Genomic DNA, 21523 nt, shown 5'->3' with positions numbered 1-21523 from the left:
TATACTGTAGCTCACAATTGGGGTCAGAAGTGGGATTACACCCTAGTCGAACAATGAGATCAGAGATCACTCCATAAGTGTCCTAGCCAATTCAAAATGTTTGGTCATCACTCAGGAACTTTCCCACTTGGTTAGTAACATTCTCCCAACGTCCTAGCAACTTACAACCAGATATGGGTTATAGAGATCATCTCTACAGTATATCATGAGCACTGTACCTTTTGAATTTGTAGACGACAAATATCGCCAAACCCAGAACCACAACCGACAGCAGCATCAGCATGGCCGAGCCGCTGTGGTTCTCACTCGTGTCCACTAGGGGCGCTGTAGAGGTGGGAGACAAGAGTCACACAGTACAGTATACATTGAATTCCAAACAGTTTCCATAGAGAAGTCAACATGAAAAGTGACACCTACTAATTAATAAAATACAAAACATAACAATAAAATAATTTACTAAAAAAAAGATACAATTGTATTGTGATTATGTTTTTGATACGGTAAGTATTTATTGACTTCTCTTACTCTTTATCTTATAAGCCCCTAGGACAGTAGCAGCATCCCCAAAAGGAAGAGGCACACATACTTGTAACGATGCTCACTCTCTGATTGTCTCTGTGTAGCTACATGATGGGAGCCAATCAGACAACAGGGTTGGGGTGGTGTTAGTCGCTGGGCAGGAAATAGACCTCCTGGGCCTGTATTCACAAAGCGTCTTAGTGTAGGAGTGCTGATCTAGGATCAGGTCCTTCCTTTCCATAGAATCTTATTTTTATGATCTAAAATGCAAAACTGATCCTAGATCAGAAGTTCTACTCTGAGACACTTTTTGAATACGGGGCCCTGGCTCTCTATTTCTATCTAGAACTATCTCTATCCATCTATATAGTCATTAAAAAGACCCAGTTATCCACAATACACGAGCAAACACAAAAAAATGTAGGTATTTGTATTAGAAGAGATGCAGACACTTACCTGCTGACAAATGTGCAGCGTATACTGTGACCTGGACCCCAGGCCGAAGGGTGAACTGGACCAGGTTTTGGTTGAGGGCACTAAGCAAGATTTCAGAGAGCTAGAGAGGGAGAGACAAACAACAAAAAACATTCCTTTAAAGTATATGGCGCATCGATTTACATAATAATTATAGTATTAAGATTTCTAAATTATATCAGAGATCTGTGAGAGTAAATGTACATTTAGCGTCATATCCAGAGCGATTTACAGGAGCAATTAGGGTTAATTGCCTTGCTCACGGGTCCTGTCACCGACAACGATGAGACAGCCTATAGGGAGGAGGTCAGAGACCTGGCAGTAGGGTGCCAGGACAACTACCAATCCCTCAATGTTTTAAAAATGGTTTATTTCACCTTTATTTAACCAGGTAGGCTAGTTGAGAACAAGTTCTCATTTACAACTGTGACCTGGCCAAGATAAAGCAAAGCAGTGCGACACTTACAACACAGAGTTACACATGGAATAAGCAAGCGTACAGTCAATAACACAGTAGAAATAAAAGAAAGTCTATCTACAGTGTGTGCAAATGAAGTAAGGAGGTAAGGCAATAAATAAGCCATAGTAGCGAAGTAATTACAATTTGGCAGATTAACACTGGAGTGACAGATGTGCAGATGATGAATGTGCAAGTAGAAATACTGTGGTGCAAAAGAGCAGAAAAGTAAATAAAAACAATATGGGGATGAGGTAGGTAGATTGGATGGGCTATTTACAGCTGCAGCGATCGGTTAGCTGATGTTTAAAGTTAGTGAGGGAAAAATATTGCTCATATATTTGTGAGCAAGACAAAGGAGCTGATCATGGACAACAGGAAAAGGTGGGCCGAACAGGCCCCCGTTAACATCGACGGGGCTGTAGTGGAGCAGGTCGAGAGTTTCAAGTTCCTTGGTGTCCACATCACCAACGAACTATCATGGTCCAAACACACCAAGACAGGGCACGACAAAACCCTTTCCCCCTCAGGAGACTGAAAATATTTGGCATGGGTCCCAAGATCCTCAAAAAGTTCTATAGTTGCACCATCGAGAGCATCCTGACACGTTGTATCACCTCCTGGTATGACAACTGCTAGGCATCTGACCGGAAGGCGCTACAGAGGGTCGTGCGTACGGCCCAGTACATCACTGGCGCCAAGCTTCCTGCCATCCAGGACCTATATACTAGGTGTGTCAGAGAAAAGCCCAAAACATTGTCAGAGATTCCAGTCACCCAAGTCAAAGACTGTTTTCTCTGCTACCACATGGCTAGCGGAACCAGAGCACCAAGTCTAACATGCTGACCAGAACGGACATGTCACGTGCGCGAGCCTCGCAAAATAAATTTAGAAATCAATGTTATTCAATTATTGCACCCACACTGCTCGTGTGCGCCAACGAGCGTCCGCGACGCCAAGGGCTAAAATAGAACTCCTTTCTATTTCTGACGCAGATCGCGCTGAAAGTCCTGCCTCTCCCATCTCCTCATTGATTTGTAGAAGCAGGTACCCACGTGGGTGATTGAAAGACAAACTGTTTTGCCGGTAGTCGTGGTAATACTATGAAAGTTTAGATGCTGATCACCATATAAGTTCAAAGATGAAAAAGCCTGGAAGGAGGAGAGATGACTAGAAACGATTCGGTTGACCGTTTTATGTGAGGATTAATTGTCGCAGTAGAAGACCTTGTGCATTTCAGGTCAAATAACTCAATGTTTATATCCCAGCACAATTAGCTAGCAACAGCAAGCTAGCTAAATAGAACAAATTAGCTAGCAAGTGCAAGCAACTAGCTAAATTTCCATACATGTGTCACGCCTTGGTCGTAGTATATTATGTTTGTCTTCATTTATTTGGTCAGGCCAGGGTGTGACATGGGTTTTTGTGGTGCGTTTTTGTCTTAGGGTTTTGTGGGGTGTCTAGCATAGTCTATGGCTGCCTGAGGCGGTTCTCAATCAGAGTCAGGTGATTCTCGTTGTCTCTGATTGGGAACCATATTTAGGTAGCCTGGGTTTCACTGTGTGTTTGTGGGTGATTGTTCCTGTCTCTGTGTTAGTTGTCACAAGATAGGCTGTATAGGTTTTCGCGTTACATTTGTTGTGTTGTATTTGTTCGTTTGTTCTTCTTCATTAAAGAACATGAGTAACCACCACGCCGCATTTTGGTCCGCTCCTCTTTCAACAGACGAACGCCGTTACAGAATCACCCACCACACCAGGACCAAGCAGCGTGGTGACAGGCAGCGACAGCAGAAGCAACAAGAGAGTAATGGACATGGGAGGATGAATTGTTCGGAGAAGGACCCTGGGATCAGCCTGGAGAATATCGCCGCCCCAAAGAAGAACTGGAGGCGGCGAGAGCTGAGAGGCGTTGGTATGAGGAGAAGCAACAGCGGCAGCAGGAGCAACAATATCGGGACTACACTACTTGGGAGGAAATAGACAGGTGGGCGGTCGACCCAGGGGGAGTGCCGGAGCCCGCCTGGGATTTGCTGGAGCAGTGCGAAGAGGGTTATAGGAGAATGGAGTTGGAGAGAATAGCACGGCGGCGCGGAAGGAAGCCCGAGAGTCAGCCCCAAAAATGTATTGGGGGGGGTGGGGGCTCAGGGAGAGTGTGGCAGAGTCAGGAGTCAGACCTGAGCCAACTCCCCCTGTTTACCATAAGGAGCCAGGGATGTTATCGGAGCTATTGGCGAAGCTGAGGGCTGAGTCTGAGAGGGTCGAGGAATTATTGGACAGAATGGAGGAGAGTGCACGGATGGGAGATGAGGAGACACTCGAGGAGGTGTTAATAGAATTGGAGGAGAGTGAAGAGAGAGAGCAGTTGATTTGGCGTAGGATGCAAGATATTCGCCCGACGGAGCGTGTCGGGGATTTGATGGCACCTGGGTCAGCGCTCCATACTCGTCCTGAGGTGCGTGTTAGTCGGCTGGTGAAGATTGTGCCAGCCTCACGCACCAGGCCTCCTGTGCACCACCCTAGCCTTGCACGTCCTGTGCCAGTCCTGCTCTCAGGCTCTCCAGTACGCCTTCACGGTCCGGTCCATCCTGTGCCACCTTCACACACCAGTCCTCTGGTGGCAGCTCCCCGCACCAGGCTTCCTGTGCGTGTCCTCGGCCCAGTACCACCAGTTCCAGCACCACGCACCAGGCCTTCAGAGTGCCTCGCCTGTTCAGCGCACCCAGAGCCTTTCTCCTCTCCAGTGCTGTCGGAGTCTCCCGCCTGTTTAGCGCCTGTTTAGCACTGCCGGAGCCTTCCTCCTCTACAGCGCTGCCGGAGTCTCCTGCCTGTTCAGCGCAGCCAGAGCCGTCAGTCTGCATGGAGCAGCCAGAGCCGTCAGTCTGCATGGAGCAGCCAGAGCCGTCAGTCTGCATGGAGCAGCCAGAGCCGTCAGTCTGCATGGAGCAGCCAGAGCCGTCAGTCTGCATGGAGCAGCCAGAGCCGTCAGTCTGCATGGAGCAGCCAGAGCCGTCAGTCTGCATGGAGCAGCCAGAGCCGTCAGTCTGCATGGAGCAGCCAGAGCCGTCAGTCTGCATGGAGCAGCCAGAGCCGTCAGTCTGCATGGAGCAGCCAGAGATGCCAGTCAGCCAGACTCTTCCGGACCTGCCAGAGTCAGCCAGACTCTTCCGGACCTGCCAGAGTCAGCCAGACTCTTCCGGACCTGCCAGAGTCAGCCAGACTCTTCCGGACCTGCCAGAGTCAGCCAGACTCTTCCGGACCTGCCAGAGTCAGCCAGACTCTTCCGGACCTGCCAGAGTCAGCCAGACTCTTCCGGACCTGCCAGACAGCCAGACTCTTCCAGTCAGCCAGACTCTTCCAGACCTGCCAGTCAGCCAGACTCTTCCAGACCTGCCAGTCAGCCAGACTCTTCCAGACCTGCCAGTCAGCCAGACTCTTCCAGACCTGCCAGTCAGCCAGACTCTTCCAGACCTGCCAGTCAGCCAGACTCTTCCAGACCTGCCAGTCAGCCAGACTCTTCCAGACCTGCCAGTCAGCCAGACTCTTCCAGACCTGCCAGTCAGCCAGACTCTTCTAGATCCGCCAGTCAGCCAGGATCTGCCGGATCCAACTACCTGCCTGAGCTTCCCCCAGTGCCGGGCTGCCCCTCAGTGCCGGGCTGCCCCTCAGTGCCGGGCTGCCCCTCAGTGCCGGGCTGCCCCTCAGTGCCGGGCTGCCCCTCAGTGCCGGGCTGCCCCTCAGTCCAGTGGGGTTCTGGGTGAGGACTACTAGGCCATGGTGGCGGCGAGGGTAGACTATCCTAGGACGCGAGGGGGAGGAACTAAGACATTGATAGAGTGGGGTCCACGTCCCGCGCCGCCACCATGGACAGACGCCCACCCGGACCCTCCCTATTGTTTTGACGTGTGTCCGGGAGTCCGCACCTTAGGGGGGGGGGGTTCTGTCACGCCTTGGTCGTAGTATATTATGTTTGTCTTCATTTATTTGGTCAGGCCAGGGTGTGACATAGGTTTTTGTGGTGCGTTTTTGTCTTAGGGTTTTGTGGGGTGTCTAGCATAGTCTATGGCTGCCTGAGGCGGTTCTCAATCAGAGTCAGGTGATTCTCGTTGTCTCTGATTGGGAACCATATTTAGGTAGCCTGGGTTTCACTGTGTGTTTGTGGGTGATTGTTCCTGTCTCTGTGTTAGTTGTCACAAGATAACCTATACAGTCTTTCGCGTCACGCTTGTTGTTTTGTATTTGTTTGTTTGTTCTTCTTCATTAAAGAACATGAGTAACCACCACGCTGCATTTTGGTCCGCTCCTCTTTCAACAGACGAACGCCGTTACAACATGTTTAATGCTTTTCGACCTGTCCCCAAATGTTTGTTTCGATATTTTAACCTGCGTGTCGTGGTTGCATTTGGTGTAAGGGGACAAAATAGATTTATGCACGATGGCGCACACGCTTAGCCGGTTTGGGTTCCGTGTAAGACCAAAAGGCTCCATAACAGCTTCCACCCCCAAGCCATAAGACCGCTGAACAATTAATCAAATGACCACCCAGACTATTTACATTGACCCCCCCCCAATTTGTTTTTACTCGTTGTTTATTATCTATGCATAGTCACTCCACCTACATGTACAAATTACCTTAGACTAACCCACTGTATCGTTATTAGCCTCATTATTGTTATTTTATTGTGTTACTTTTAGTATTTTTTACTTTAGTTTATTTGGTAAATACTTTAACTCTTTCTTGAATTGTACTACACTTGTTGTATTCGGCACACGACTGATTAACAGATGTTCACTTAGTCGGATCGGGGATTCAAACCAGCAACCATTCGGTTACTGTCCCAACGCTCTTGACCGCTAGTCTATAGATCAACACTAAATCAAATCCAACTATATCTAAACTGCATAAAATCATCTCAATACACTTCACCGTACAGTATAAAAGAGACAGAATATAAGACATCATTAAATAGTATGCCTACTCTAGTCATATTATTGGTTAGTTTCAGAATGAGTTTCTTCTCATGCATACCATGCTGAGGCAGATCTTTCCACCACATACTTACTGATACCCACAACCAATGACTCGCTGATACTACACCCCCCCCACGGCTCACCGCACGCTCCCTCCACCCAGAAACCCATTTAAAGTGAAATATCTATGGATGAATCCGTGCCGGTTCTCACCACTTCAATACATAATGCAGGGCCTATTTGATGAAAAACCTTGCTTTTACTCCGGGTTTTTTAGAGCGACAAGTAACCTTCTGCACAGAGAACGTGCAGTTTGGACATAAATCAGACATATCACCCTGACCTTGATGCTACAGCTGGAATACAGTGTTCCATTTCATGATGCTTACAATTTAGCCCGGACATAGTCCCCTGAACTGTACCGTCCATATGATATCAAATCACACAAACGATGAGTTGTACCATTATACATCTAAAATGTAACACATTATGTCAGATATGTCATTTACCAAAGTTGTATCCTTTTCACGTTGCATTCAGGCCAAAGACTAAAAACAGAGAATCTGTACGCAGGTCATGCATAGAACGACCCTGGCCAAACAAATTCCCCTTTCCCTGCGGAATCCATCTTATTTTTTTGCTATGCTTCATTAATTTGATCTGCCTCATTTACCAAATGAATTGTGATACGAGTAGTCCTTCACATTGCTTCCAGCTTTTATATTTCCTACTAAGTTTAAAATTAGACTCCAGCTATGAATAATTACTTTTTCCTCACTGTGTATCGGACTCACTAAATCTATTATACAATCTAATAAGCACAACCGCACATTACACTTTCAAGATGCAAACCTTGAATAAAGATGTATTGCTGGGGCCTGAGTGGTTCTATTCTACTCACATCTTTTTAATGATCATCCATGATCTATTATATGGGCCATGGAGCTAATTCAGTCCATCTTGATACCTGCTGCTGATTCAGAATCAGCAGAGACACCATCTTTGTCAGGATTTATTCCTGTGAAAGACTGCAACCCCCGCCCTCTCACATAGAGATGACTCGGGGAATTCTACAGTAAAGTTGTCCACAGAGATGGCTTTTAAAAGCTTGTCACACTTATTGATGAGGCTAGTTGATTTCTGCAGAGAGAGAGTGTGTGTGTGTGTAAGCCCATGTGGACAATATTGGCATCTACTGGAGAAAATATGAAGCCTTATAAGCCATACAAATACGTTGCAATTCTGTCTTCAGACCATGTAGCAGTATAGACCAACACAGCTATGTATTAGTGAAGAATGTTAGAAAAATGAATATTTCTAAGCCTACTCATGTTTAGTTCAGTGGAGACCTCTAAATTATGCCAAATGGAATAACAAGGAAATCAACAGATGGCGAACATGTTGGTGCAAGAAAACAAGTGCTTAGCCGTCAAACACAAACATCCAACAAGCAGAGTAATATCCCCCTAAAATATAGCTCCAAATGCCATTCAGTGATAAGTATTTTTCAAATTAACGCATAAAAAGTATGCTACTACTCCCACTCAAACATCTGGCATGAATCAATATAGGAACTTAATGTATTCAATTTTATGATTTACTTTTATGGTAGTTGTCAGATACCTATTTTGCTAATAGTTAACTGACAGGTAACACTGACCGATATGCTTTTTGAACCTGTCACAAGCATTGAATAAACCTTTATATCATGCATTTTGAACAAGGCTAAGGCCTATAATATGTTATGTCTATGTTTCAACTCACACAAAATGCCCGTTCTTTAATCAATCATACCTGGTCTAAATGAGCAGAGTTCTTCTCTGGCTTGCCCTCTGTTAACCCTTTGTCTGGCAGGAGGAAAAACTCTGCAGCCGTGGGCAACGCTGGTAGGACGGTGACGAGGAGCAGCTCCGGGCTCACCCCTGTGGCCTAGAGAAAGATGAGGAGGAGGGAGAGAAAGAAGAGAGAGGTGAGAAGGGGTAGAGGGGTAGGATGAGGAGTTGGGAGAGGAAGGGGGAAAGAGGAAGCGGGAGATGGAGAGGGAGACGAGGAAGATGGAAGAAGAGGGAGATGGAGAGCAGGAAGATGAAGAAGAGGGAGGAAGGAGATGGAGAAGAGGGAGATGGAGAGGAGGAAGAGGGAGATGGAGAGGAGGAAGAAGAGGGAGATGGAGAGGAAGATGGAGAGGAGGAAAGGGAAAAAGAACAAAGAGGACCAGAATGGATTGCTTTTCATGTCACTAAGCACATCAAAGTGGAAAGCAGTGGTATCGAAAAATGGGAATTGTCTGTATGATCATAATTAGTGTGACTGATACTCACTGTGATGCATTATTACTAACATCAATGAGACTTAGATCTGAAATGATCATACTACTCAGGTCCTGAGCTGTTTGTATCAAATATGGTATGATTTCCGTTCTCAAATATACTGAATAGTATGAGCAATTCAATACATTTTGTGAATACGACAATGTCTATCCAACATGTCATATGTAGATTTGAAGTACATACATATACAGTTGAAGTCGGAAGTTTACATACACTTAGGTTGGAGTCATTAAAACTCATTTTCCAACCACTCCACGCATTTCTTGTTAACAAACTATCATTTTGGCAAGTCAGTTAGGACATCTACTTTGTGCATGACAAGTGATTTTTCCAACAATTGTTTACAGACAGATTATTTCACATTCTAATAATCAAATAGTGATCCTAACTGACATAAGACAGGGAATTTTTACTATGATTAAATGTCAGGAATTGTGAAAAACTGAGTGGCTAAGGTGTATGTAAACTTCCGACTTCAACTGTATATACAAAAGTATGTGGACACCTCTTCAAATGAGTGGATTAGGCTATTTCAGCCACACTTGTTGCTGACAGCTGTATAAAATTAAGCACACAGCCATGCAATCTCAATAAACAAGCAATGGCAGTAGAAGGGCCTTTCTGAAGAAGAGTGAATTTCAACGTGGCACCGTCATAGGATCCCACCTTTCCTACAAGATTTATTTGTATATGTATGGCCTACACAAACACGACCCTGAACTCACAGGTGACCAGCAATTCCATAGTTCAATGTGACAGGGAAGGCAGTGCGACAGCAATTTAGAACGTACTTGAAGTAATTTCCCCTTGCCAGTTATCATAAAACGTGGATTCATCTCAGTCACAACCTGAGGTCACAGGGAATGTATTGTAAAGTGGGCCACAGACTAAATACACTGAACCAAAATATAAACGCCAAAGTGTTGATAAACAAAGCGTTTCATGAGCTGAAAATATATATATTTTCCATATGCACAAAAAGCTTATTTCTCTCAAATGTTGTGCACAAATTTGTTTACATCCCCATCAGTGCTCCTTGCCACAATAACCCATCCACCTGACAGGTGTACAATTGGCATGCTGACTGTAGGAAAGTCCACCAGAGCTGTTGCCAGATCATTTTCATATCTCTACCACAAGCTGCCTCCATTAGAGATTTTGGCAGTACGTCCAACTGGCCTCACGTAGACCGCATGTAACCACTCCAGCCCAGGACCTCCACATCTGGCTTCTTTACCTGCGGGATCGTTTGGGGGGGGAGGGGAGGTAGTGATTGGCTGGGCCTGGCTCCTAAGTGGGTGGGCTTATGCCCCCCCAGCCCCACCATTGGCTGTGCCGCTGCCCAGTCGTGTGAAATCCATAGAATAGGGTGCAATGAATTGATTTAAATTGACTGATATCCTTATATGAACTGTAACTCAGTAAAATCATTGAAATTGTTGCATTTATATTTCTGCTCGGTATATACTCTGTGTGTGTGTGGTGTGTGTACACATGTAATATACAGTTAGATACAAGGACCACTCACTTTGACCATGGAGTTCTTGATGACTCTGCTGACGTCCAGTCTCCATTCGGCCACATCGGGGTTGTGGTCATCCAGGTTAGATGAGAAGGCTAGTAGATGTGACCTGAAATATTCTGCACAGAGAAACAACTACGATGATCAGCTGATGGCGATGCTTTTCTATTTCTGTCCTACTGTCTGAATTCATGAGTAGTAAACAATTACTTTTAACTACTTCTTTTAGCTACTTTAAAATCATATTTACTAGCCAACCTCCAGTACATTAAAATCTACAAAGTCAACTAGAAACCAACCTCTGGAAGTATACATGGCTGTCTGGCTGTTTACAATACAAAACGAACAAAAAAAAAAACAGCTCATTGCTCACCGTGGACAGCGATGGTTTTCCGGTCCTGCAGGATGGCATTCCCAGCGGACACCTGCACGGTGACAGTGTTGACGCCTTCCCGGGAGAACGTGCACGCTACGCTCCCTTCCAGGGTGATTATCGGCTGCAAAGAGAAAGAGAGAGAGAAAGAGAGAGAGAAAGAGAGAGAGAAAGAGAGAGAGAAAGAGAAAGAGAAAGAGAAAGAGAGAGAGAAAGAGAGAGAAAGAGAGAGAGAGAGAAAGAGAGAGAGAAAGAGAGAGAGAAAGAGAGAGAGAAAGAGAGAGAGAAAGAGAGAGAGAAAGAGAGAGAGAAAGAGAGAGAGAAAGAGCGAGCAAGAAAAAGGAAGAGAGGGAAAGAAGAGCGAGAGAGCAAGGGAGTTCCCATGGGAGGCCCTTATCAACCTTGTTAACATCTCACACAGGCACTATTTACACTACAGAGGTGTCAGCCGGGAGGCAGGCAGGCAGCCACAGACATAAACACAACCCACATCGCCCCCCAAGGAACCATGATCGCAGCTGTGCTACATAGAACTGTCCGGGGAGAGTTCCATGAGACACCAGCAGTTCTCTCTGTCGTTACTTGGATCTCCATTTGTTCTTGAAATGGCTCCGACATGCTAATTCTGGATCATTTCCTCATGTACTAGAATAGCTAGCAGCTGCATTAGTAGCCAAACTCATTGCCCAACCAAACAAAACAAATTCTGAATTAAGTCAGACAAATACTGCTCTAATTTGTAAATCTGGCACCAATCTTTCTTCACGTCACTTTATCTTACAGTGTGAAGGATGAGCACACACTAAAACTACAAGTCCCAGCAGTATTGAAGTATCTCATCTTACCTCAGTGTTATTTCCGAACCACCAGATGTAGGTGACTGTTCCCACTTGGCTAGGCCACAGCACAGCGGTGAGGTTGACTTCCTTACTCTTCACTGCCACAAAGGGAGCGGAGAGATGGATATACTCCAGCTGACCTACTCGGTCACAAAAAAATACACGACAGTGAACCCACTGAGACTGACTCCACAACGTTTTGGGGAGATGAAGGCACAAAAATGACATATTACAGTGAACCAATTGACTCCTTAAAGTTTTGTGGCCTCTAATTAAATGAAGGTAAGCAGAAAACTTCAGAGTATCCGTCTATGGGCCCCTTGTGAACTGAAGGCACATAACAACAACAAGTGAGCTGCATTCAGAAAATCTGGTCCATTCTGGGACGTTGTGGACGCCATCTGTGTGTTATTTTTCATCCCTGGCACTCCTGAGGCCTGGTCGGTCCCATTTGCAACGGCTGGCACATCAAGACGGACAGACTGCAAGGTCCCACAGCTCCCTGATCAATACGTCAAACTACGTTACATCTGTCACCCACGAAACCACCAGTGGTGGTCAGACCCATCATCACAGAGAAGACGGGAATGACTTGCATGTTAGAGTTAGAGTGGGGGTACCCTGAAGGGCTATCATATAGAGAAAATGGCTTCGGCTTGACTGGAATTGTAATGGATTTAGGCTCCCTTCATCTCCACTGATGTCGGACCATGACATGCATATGACACAAACAGAAAACAAACATAATGTTCTATGACAGTGTTTCCTAACCCTGGTCCTCCAGTACCCCGCCAACAGTACACATTTGTATTGTAACCTTGAACAAGCACACCTGATTCAACTTGTCAACTCGTCACTAGGCCCTCAATGAGTTGAATGAGGTGTGCTTGTCCAGGACTACAATACAAATGTGTACTGTTGGCGGGGTACTCGAGGACCAGGGCTGGGAAACACTGTTCTACGCAAGTAAAAGTCTGCAAAGGAACAATTTTGTGTGTCCGAATTGTATAACTACCTCGCTCATATGTCTGTACATTACGGACTACATTGACATAAGGTAAGATACGGTAAGAGAAAAACTACACTCACATGTTAAAGGTCAAAGACCAAACATGAAGTATGGCGGTTGAAGACCATGACTTGGTGAACCCACAGTGAGAGAGACAGACTCACATGTGACGTGGAGGTACAGCACCACGCTCTCAGACCCCAGCCTGTTCTCTCCTGTAGCGGACACACGGTAGATCCCCACAGCCTTGTAGACGTGCTTGACCCCATCCTCTATGGAGCTCACGTTGGAGTAGGTCAGAGCGTGACCGTCCCCGAAGTCCACCATGATGCTCGTCCTGGCTCCGTCACCCTATACAGGAGGTAACAGTCATCAGATTGAAGAAAGAAAACGGTATTCTTACAGTAGCTACTGTAGGTATGTTTGAAATAACATTTCCATGAACATGTCATTTGCTAACACTTTATATGAAAATGTAATGGCATAGTAATATAATAGAGAGTATTGTGTTGCTATTACAGAAGTGGAGAGTTGACATACATTTTACAATAATGAGTTAAAGTCAGCGCCTGGTCTGAATGAACAGGAAGCCAGTTACTGTATTGCTCCTTAGGGGGAAAAAAAAACGCTCACCTCTTCAAGAAACACCAGGAAGGTGACATTGGTGCCCAGCGTAGCTGTCAGCTTTCCTTCACTGGTGACGAGGTGCAGGCCTTTGGGGGCCTGGGTAGGACAGTGCTGCCTCCTGGCCGTGTACTCTGCTATGACTCCCGCTGTGCAGTTATTGGACACCACCTTCCTGTAGCTGAATGCACACAGGTCACAACCGCGGTTAGAAGCTTTGCTGAAGGATACATGAGCATCGAGAAGGACGACCATAGCAGGTTAGCAGGTTGGCTATTGAGAATACATTCTCTTACAAAAATGTCCTGTCATTTGAAGTACCCTTATTCCAAGTGTACCTTTGCAGTCAGTTTTAATTAAATAGTGAATGAGTGTACATACAGATGTAGGAACTTAATTTGAGCCAGAAAATAACCTTTTACTGCAGTGGGCTAAATCAGGGTCACACAGTGTGATTCTTGGTAGTCTTAAACAAATCTACTTAAAAAAAAAAGAGTAAACAACTCACACACATGGTTATGGGCTTAAAAAAAAGAAGACATGTACCATGTGAGATATAGAGTTGAAATGTATTCAATTTTTAGTTTGCATCCCAAAATTACTCTTCACATCACAGGAGACTGAACTATACCAAAACTGTTTAACATAGAAACACCGGATTTTAGGTGTTTTTATGAAAAATATTAATAACATTCCACCAAAAACAGCTATTTTGGTCATTGATGGCAGGAAAGGGCTACTGAACATTTTGGTAAGGATTGCTACATTTTCTGTAAGGGAAAATTACACACTTCAGAAGCCTTTTTAAACCTCAAATACACTACAAATTTGACATTTCCTGCATTACAGGAAAGTTCTCCTTCAACAGGGTGATCAAATTATGATCCAACATATTGTCACGCCCTGGTCAAAGTATTTTGTGTTTATCTTTATGTATTTGGTCAGGCCAGGGTGTGGCATGGGGTTTTTGTAATGGTGGTGTGTTTGTCTTAGGGTTTTGGTGGTGGTATTGGGATTGTAGCTTAGTGGGTTATCTAGCAAAGTCTATGGCTGTGTGGAATGGTTCTCAATCAGAGGCAGGTGCTTATCGTTGTCTCTGATTGGGAACCATATTTAGGCAGCCATATTCTTTGAGTTTGTCGTGGGTGATTGTCCTTAGTGTCCTATGTGTACTCTCGGTTAGTTTGCACTAGATAGGCTGTTTCGGTTTCGATTACGTTTATTGTTTTGTGTAGTGTTCGTGTTTCTTTATTTGATTAAACATGAATCTCAATCGACACGCTGCAGTTTGGTCCGACTCTCCATCACCACTAGAAAACCGTTACAGAATCACCCACCAACCAAGGACCAAGCGGCGTGGTAAACAGAAGCAGCAGCAGGAGGAGCAACAGGTGCAGCAGGAGCAACAGCAGCAGCAGCAAAGGCAGCAGCAGGAGCAAAGGCAGCAGCAGGAGAAGCAACAGAGGCAGCAGCAGCATTGGGGGAGGCTGCACTCTTTGGATAAATGGACTTGGGAGGAGATCCTTGACGGACAAGGACCCTGGGCAGAGCCATGGATGGAATTGGAGCTGTCGGCGAAGCAGAGTGCGGAGTCTGAGAGTGTGGAGGATGTATTGGACAGAGTAGAAAGAAAGGTGTGGGCTTGGCATAGCATGCACGGCATACCAGTGCCAGCACCACGCATCAGGCCTACAGTGCGTCCCACCTGTTCAGCGCTGCCGGAGCCTTTCTCCTCTACAGCGCTGCTGGAGCCTTTCTCCTCTACAGCGCTGCTGGAGTCTCCCGCCTGTTCAGCGCAGCCAGAGCCTTTCTCCTCTCCTGCGCGGCCAGAGTCTCCCGCCTGTTCAGCGCAGCCAGTCTACATGGAGCAGCCAGAGCTGTCAGTCTGCATGAAGCAGCCAGAGCTGTCAGTCTTCATGAAGCAGCCAGAGATGTCAGTCTGCATAGAGCAGCCAGTCTGCATGGAGCAGCCAGTCTGCAAGGAGCTGTCAGTCTGCAAGGAGCTGTCAGTCTGCAAGGAGCTGTCAGTCTGCAAGGAGCTGTCAGTCTGCAAGGAGCTGTCAGTCTGCAGGGAGCTGTCAGTCTGCACGGAGCTTCCAGTCTGCACGGAGCTTCCAGTCTGCAAGGAGCTGTCAGTCTGCAAGGAGCTGTCAGTCTGCAAGGAGCTGTCAGTCTGCAAGGAGCTGTCAGTCTGCAAGGAGCTGTCAGTCTGCACGGAGCTGTCAGTCTGCACGGAGCTGTCAGTCTGCACGGAGCTGCCAGTCTGCACGGAGCTGCCAGTCTGCAAGGAGCTGCCAGTCTGTAAGGAGCTGCCAGTCTGCACGGAGCCGCCAGAGCTGCCAGTCTGTAAGAAGCCGCCAGAGCTGTCAGCCTACATGGAGCAGCCAGAGCTGTCAGTCTGCATGAAGCAGCCAGAGCTGTCAGTCTGCATGAAGCAGCCAGAGCTGTCAGTCTGCATAGAGCAGCCAGTCGGCATGGAGCAGCCAGTCTGCAAGGAGCTGTCAGTCTGCAAGGAGCTGTCAGTCTGCAAGGAGCTGTCAGTCTGCACGGAGCTGTCAGTCTGCAAGGAGCTGTCAGTCTGCAAGGAGCTGCCAGGCTGCAAGGAGCAGCCAGTCAGCACGGAGCCGCCAGAGCTGTCAGTCTGTAAGAAGCCGCCAAAGCTGTCAGCCTATATGGAGCAGCTAGTGCCGCCAGTCTGCCCAGCGCCGCCAGTGCCCCCAGTCTGCCCAGCGCCGCCAGTCTGCCCAGCGCCGCCAGTCAGCCAGACTCTTCCAGATCTGCCAGTCAGCCAGACTCTTCCAGATCTGCCAGTCAGCCAGACTCTTCCAGATCTGCCAGTCAGCCAGACTCTTCCAGATCTGCCAGTCAGCCAGACTCTTCCAGATCTGCCAGTCAGCCAGACTCTTCCAGATCTGCCAGTCAGCCAGACTCTTCCAGATCTGCCAGTCAGCCAGACTCTTCCAGATCTGCCAGTCAGCCAGACTCTTCCAGATCTGCCAGTCAGCCAGACTCTTCCAGATCTGCCAGTCAGCCGGGATCTGCCAGAACTGCCAGTCGACCAGGATCCGCCAGTCGGCCAGGATCCGCCAGTCGGCCAGGATCCGCCAGAACTGCCAGTCGGCCAGGATCCGCCAGAACTGCCAGTCGGCCAGGATCCGCCAGAACTGCCAGTCGGCCAGGATCCGCCAGAACTGCCAGTCGGCCAGGATCCGCCAGTCGGCCAGGATCCGCCAGTCGGCCAGGATCCGCCAGTCGGCCAGGATCCGCCAGTCTGCCAGGATCAGTTAGATCCGCCATTCAGCCAGGATCCGCCAGTCTGCCAGGATCCGCCAGTCTGCCAGGATCCGCCAGTCAGCCAGGATCCGCCAGTCAGCCAGGATCCGCCAGTCAGCCAGGATCCGCCAGTCAGCCAGGATCCGCCAGTCAGCCAGGATCCGCCAGTCAGCCAGGATCCGCCAGTCAGCCAGGATCCGCCAGTCAGCCAGGATCCGCCAGTCAGCCAGGATCCGCCAGTCAGCCAGGATCCGCCAGTCTGCCAGGATCCGCCAGTCAGCCAGGATCCGCCAGAAGTGCCAGTCAGCCAGGATCCGCCAGTCAGCCAGGATCCGCCAGTCAGCCAGGATCCGCCAGTCAGCCAGGATCCGCCAGTCAGCCAGGATCCGCCAGTCAGCCAGGATCCGCCAGTCAGCCAGGATCCGCCAGTCTGCCAGGATCCGCCAGTCTGCCAGGATCCGCCAGTCAGCCAGGATCCGCCAGAAGTGCCAGTCAGCCAGGATCTGCCGGAACCACCAGCCAGCCAGGATCTGGTAGATCCATCAACCTGCCTGAGCTTCCCCTCGGTCCCGAGCTTCCCCTCGGTCCCGAGCTTCCCCTCGGTCCCGAGCTTCCCCTCGGTCCCGAGCTTCCCCTCGGTCCCGAGCTTCCCCTCGGTCCCGAGCTTCCCCTCGGTCCCGAGCTACCTCAGTCCAGTGGGGCCCATTGTTAGGTTTCCTAGGCCAAGGTTAGCGGCGAGGGTCGCCACTCAAGGGACACTAAGGAGGTGGACTAAGACAATTATGGAGTGGGGTCCATGTCCAGCACCAGAGCCGCCACCGCGGACAGATGCCCACCCAGACCCTCCCCTACAGGTTTAGGTTGTGCGTTCGGGAGTCCGCACCTTAGGGTTCTGTCACGCCCTGGTCAAAGTATTTTGTGTTTATCTTTATGTATTTGGTCAGGCCAGGGTGTGGCATGGGGTTTTTGCAATTGTGGTGTGTTTGTCTTGGGGTTTTGGTGGTGGTATTGGGATTGTAGCTTAGTGGGTTATCTAGCAAAGTCTATGGCTGTCTGGAATGGTTCTCAATCAGAGGCAGGTGCTTATCGTTGTCTCTGATTGGGAACCATATTTAGGCAGCCATATTCTTTGAGTTTGTCGTGGGTGATTGTCCTTAGTGTACTCTCGGTTAGTTTGCACTAGATAGGCTGTTTCGGTTTCGATTACGTTTATTGTTTTGTGTAGTGTTCGTGTTTCTTTATTTGATTAAACATGAATCTCAATCGACACGCTGCAGTTTGGTCCGACTCTCCTTCATCACCACTAGAAAACCGTTACACATATGTAAGAGGCTAATGAGAGTCCTGGGGAAAATCTGCTTACCCAGTGCTGTTGATGAAAGTAGTCCCTGTGGTACAGCTTCTAGACATGGACGATGGGAGGAACCAAAAGGCGGGGGTGCACTTGCCGTCACTCCGCCTCTCGTAGCCATAGTCACTGTAATGTTTGGATCATACCAAAATAAACAAGTCGAGTGAAATGATACACAGTAACCTTTAGAAGTGATTCAATTCCTGACTCATACTGGTGACCCTGGAGTGAAAATAATTGAAGAATTTCACAGGCACTTATTGATTTTACAGAAATTCTATAATAATATTATTGTATTTTTAGTTTTTCAAACCCAGCCAAAGTTGTTTATGCTACAATAATAGCATTAACACAGTCAAGTGAAATTCTACAAAGTTTGATTTGATACATTTGATTTATGTGACAGAGGAATTGTCTTTGAGGGTTTGGGGTGGGACTCTGCACTGGGGCCTGAAAACACATCTGAAACAAACTAATTTGACAAAAACCCTATTTTATTTTTAAAAACATCTCTTGTTTGTTTGTCCTATCATTAAAAGGAAACGTTGCCAGCACGCGCATCCTCAAAATGATAGGAACAAATTGGCCCAATTAGGCCGACATGCACAGAGATACAGAAGTGTTGTGATAGTTAATGAACACTAAGCCTGATGATTAATAGTCTCTTACTAAAACTCATTCCAAGTTCACCGCCTCACTCAAGGGGCCCACGGATTTGGGAATTAACAAAAGCAACATTAATAATACTGATAGATAATTAAAATAAATGGATTGTGAAGTTTGTAGCAAATATGCTTTGGAAATGTTGATGAACAGAGTCACTGGCAAAAGCTGAAAACCACAAAAGCAGTGACAGAGTTGGTTTCTTAAACATATGGTGACATTCAAGGAGAAACACACACACACTTCCCTATCCCACTCCCCCCATGCAAACTTGGATCCTGTCAACCCTCCTCTCTCTCTCTTCGCTTTTTCCTTCATTCTTCGACACACACACAGCTTGGAGTGGTGCAGTTGACTGCATTCCACTTAGCCGGAGCAGCCTCCAAGAGAATCCAGAAGCTATGTTTCCTCTGCAATTCTAATCTGGAGTGAGCTTCACCATGACGGTGATCCTTTATCTTTTCATCCTTCACTTCCAGGCTTCTTTTTTCCCCTCCTCCACTCCATATGCCAGTGGTATATTGATAGGGCGGCTTAGGCAGAAGTTGTAACGCTAGACGTGTTTGTGGTCGAGTAGTGTGTTGCAGTCTCTCCTCAAGTACCATCAGCCAGTTCCGGTTATTTGATCTGTTCCAGTACAATTCCATTCAAGTAAACCGTTAACTTGTGTAATGTTTACTACGTGTATTGTGTGGCAGTTTACTTACATTGTATTTACACTGTACCTACTTATGCGTAATTTAGGGATAATTCATGTGAAGCGGGACGCATCGGTCTACTCACCACTCAAAGTCGGCCTCTGTGCAGTCGCAGGGCGCCGAGGTCATCGTGACCGAGTATGTCTTACCCATAACGCACCTGGCTATGGGCTTCAACTTCCTGTAGATTCTTTTCACTCCCATGATGCACGGCTCGCCCTGTGGATATATTTTCAGAATTTAACATTTATTTTGGAGAAAAGGGGTTGCTTTTGATACATTTCACCATACATAATTTACTGCAGTGCGGTGAACCATGCCTGTATCATACTGTGTGTGAAAAGGCATGCCGTTGATTTTTCCTTTAGATGGGCTTATGTTGCATCGCTGCCCACTGAGGCTCATGTTGTGTGGTGTGCTAGCGGTAAGCGATGCTAAACTTAAAACACTTCTCTCTCTCATGTATCCTACACCCAAGCTGTTACAGCTCGCTTGACTTAGTTTTGGAAAAACATGTAGATTTTTCATTTTGGTATGTAGGGCTGTGCTGGATGAATCAAAATGTTGTTTTTTTAAGGGTAAAACAGTAGTTCTGCCATTGTCTCTCGTAGAGTCAGGTGGTTTAACAGGAGGCTAGAGGAGTGTACACTTCAGAAGCAGAGTTGGTGTGTCTCTTTCCCACTCTCTCTCGTTTTAAATAGGGATACCTACGTAGATTACATACATATAAATTTGGACTATGACAGCAAATACACTGAATGTGGAGTCAGGTGGTTTAACAGGAGGCTAGAGGAGTGTACCCCTCAGAGGCAGAGTTAGTTCTCTCTCTCTCAACGTGATAACACAAATGGCCTGATTGTGGCTTTAAGACCCAATCTGCTATTTCAACACCTTACCCTGCCACAGACTGTTGCCTTTAAAAAAAAACAGTTCCCAATCTGTTCTTCAGTGTTTACCTCTATAATTGAATTGGACTGTTGTCCACTTCCATGGCTATATGTTTTGATCGTTAGGGCCAGCCCAATCATATTGCTGTCCGAGTCAATTACGGTAGCTCGGTCAGAATAAAGAAGCACTCTCCGTATCATCCTTATGTTTGGCTCTGGGTCTGTCTAGGCTTGAGGTAGAGCATTCGCTCTGGCTCAAACCTATGCAGTGTTTTATAAGGAGAGTTGTAGAGACACACATACATCAGCAAGAATTAGAGGGACTATGCCTAAGTGCTTTTGGGCCTGAGGGAGAGGAACGCCCGGCAGCTGTCCAGCGCACACTCAAGAGCTCAACGCAAAGCAGAGGGTGGAGGTAAGGGAGTGATCAAGCAAGTACACTGCATGCCAAAACTGTTTTTCATTCTATCAAGGGTTTCGGGCTATCTAGACCTCTCTGGCAAGTAAATGATAAGAGATGGAGGTTTGTGAGAATGGCCCCAGAACACACATAGTAGCAGTAGAGGCAGCATGTAGCCTAGCGGTTAAGAGCGCTGAGCCAGTAACCGAGAGGTCGCTGGTTCGAATCCCCGAGACGACTAGGTGAAAAAAAATCTACCTGGATAAGAGTCTGCTAAGTGACACAAATTGTGATGTAGCAGGTTAAAGATGCATTATGCAGAAATCGCTCCGCTGTTTCCTGGTTGCTAAAATTCGAATAGTTTGCCTAATTTCAGTTTGTGACAAGTATAGTGTAGAGAATCATTGTAATATCTAAACCACTGTGAAATGTATTTTCCGTAAAACCAAAACTACGTTGGAAGCTGGTGTACAAAATTTTAAGTGAGACTCAAAAACAAAACTTCTGAACAGGAAGCATAGAAGTAGGACACATAGAACAGATCTACCACTTCTTAAGACTTGCTTTCAATGAGAATGACAGATCAATAACTGAATTTGGGCGGGTCGCCCAAAAAGTTACACATTGCAGCTCTAACTTGCTAACCTTTTCCTGACGTTTTGAAGAAGTCAGACTAAGTTACACATTTTATCCCCATCTTAAAAAGGTTGGGTGACACTTCAAAATAGAGAAAAGCGCAAGATATTGCAATGGAAGTTGTTTAGTCATAAAGCAAAGAGTTGGGTTGTTCTACATGTCAGGAGCTATCCAGGGCTGAAATGACCAGGCTGAGGTCGGCCTGTGCAGACAGAGTTATGTAGGTGCCATTACCCGGTTGTGTAGGTGCCATGTCTGGTAATCCCCCTCTGTACATCTCCGGTTGAAGATGGACCTGAAGTCGATCTTGACCAGCTGCCACTCGGACCGGTGACTGACGTGGCCAAAGATCCTGCAAACAGCAAGGAACCTTACAGCTGCAGCAGAAAAGGTACACTAGTATCTGGTTGTCTAACCAAACAACAAATTCATCAATCAATCCATCAACTAATGGACTGAGGCACTGGTCCATAACTCTCACTAACTGTAAAATCATTA

At 46.9% G+C, this 21523-nt stretch overlaps 1 protein-coding gene across 3 annotated transcripts in view; it reads right to left on the bottom strand.

Annotated features, from left to right (window-relative positions):
• The window catches only part of LOC112222272 (VPS10 domain-containing receptor SorCS1), a 163617-nt gene that overhangs the window by 12738 nt on the left and 129356 nt on the right, over positions 1 to 21523 (bottom strand). For 2 of the 3 annotated variants that reach the window (XR_006079620.1, XM_042303615.1), the window contains exons 15-25: positions 21260 to 21377; positions 19188 to 19321; positions 17754 to 17867; positions 13127 to 13298; positions 12658 to 12844; positions 11491 to 11624; positions 10646 to 10769; positions 10279 to 10391; positions 8215 to 8349; positions 976 to 1075; positions 219 to 324 (exon numbers count right to left, since the gene is read on the bottom strand). Coding sequence is in view for 2 of the 3 variants with exons in the window: in XM_042303615.1 (XP_042159549.1) it covers positions 219 to 324; positions 976 to 1075; positions 8215 to 8349; positions 10279 to 10391; positions 10646 to 10769; positions 11491 to 11624; positions 12658 to 12844; positions 13127 to 13298; positions 17754 to 17867; positions 19188 to 19321; positions 21260 to 21377 (1437 nt within the window). In the remaining variant the exon portion in view is untranslated. Of the gene's footprint in view, positions 1 to 218; positions 325 to 398; positions 624 to 975; positions 1076 to 8214; positions 8350 to 10278; positions 10392 to 10645; positions 10770 to 11490; positions 11625 to 12657; positions 12845 to 13126; positions 13299 to 17753; positions 17868 to 19187; positions 19322 to 21259; positions 21378 to 21523 lie in introns of those variants that run through there. The other variant, XM_042303617.1, reaches the window with a different exon arrangement.

The sequence above is a fragment of the Oncorhynchus tshawytscha genome, linkage group LG02 (assembly GCF_018296145.1).
Source record: "Oncorhynchus tshawytscha isolate Ot180627B linkage group LG02, Otsh_v2.0, whole genome shotgun sequence".
In the NCBI taxonomy this organism is placed as follows: Eukaryota; Metazoa; Chordata; class Actinopteri; order Salmoniformes; family Salmonidae; genus Oncorhynchus; species Oncorhynchus tshawytscha.
The sequence above is the reverse complement of the archived record's forward strand: the minus strand, read 5'-3'. Positions and strand labels throughout refer to the sequence as shown.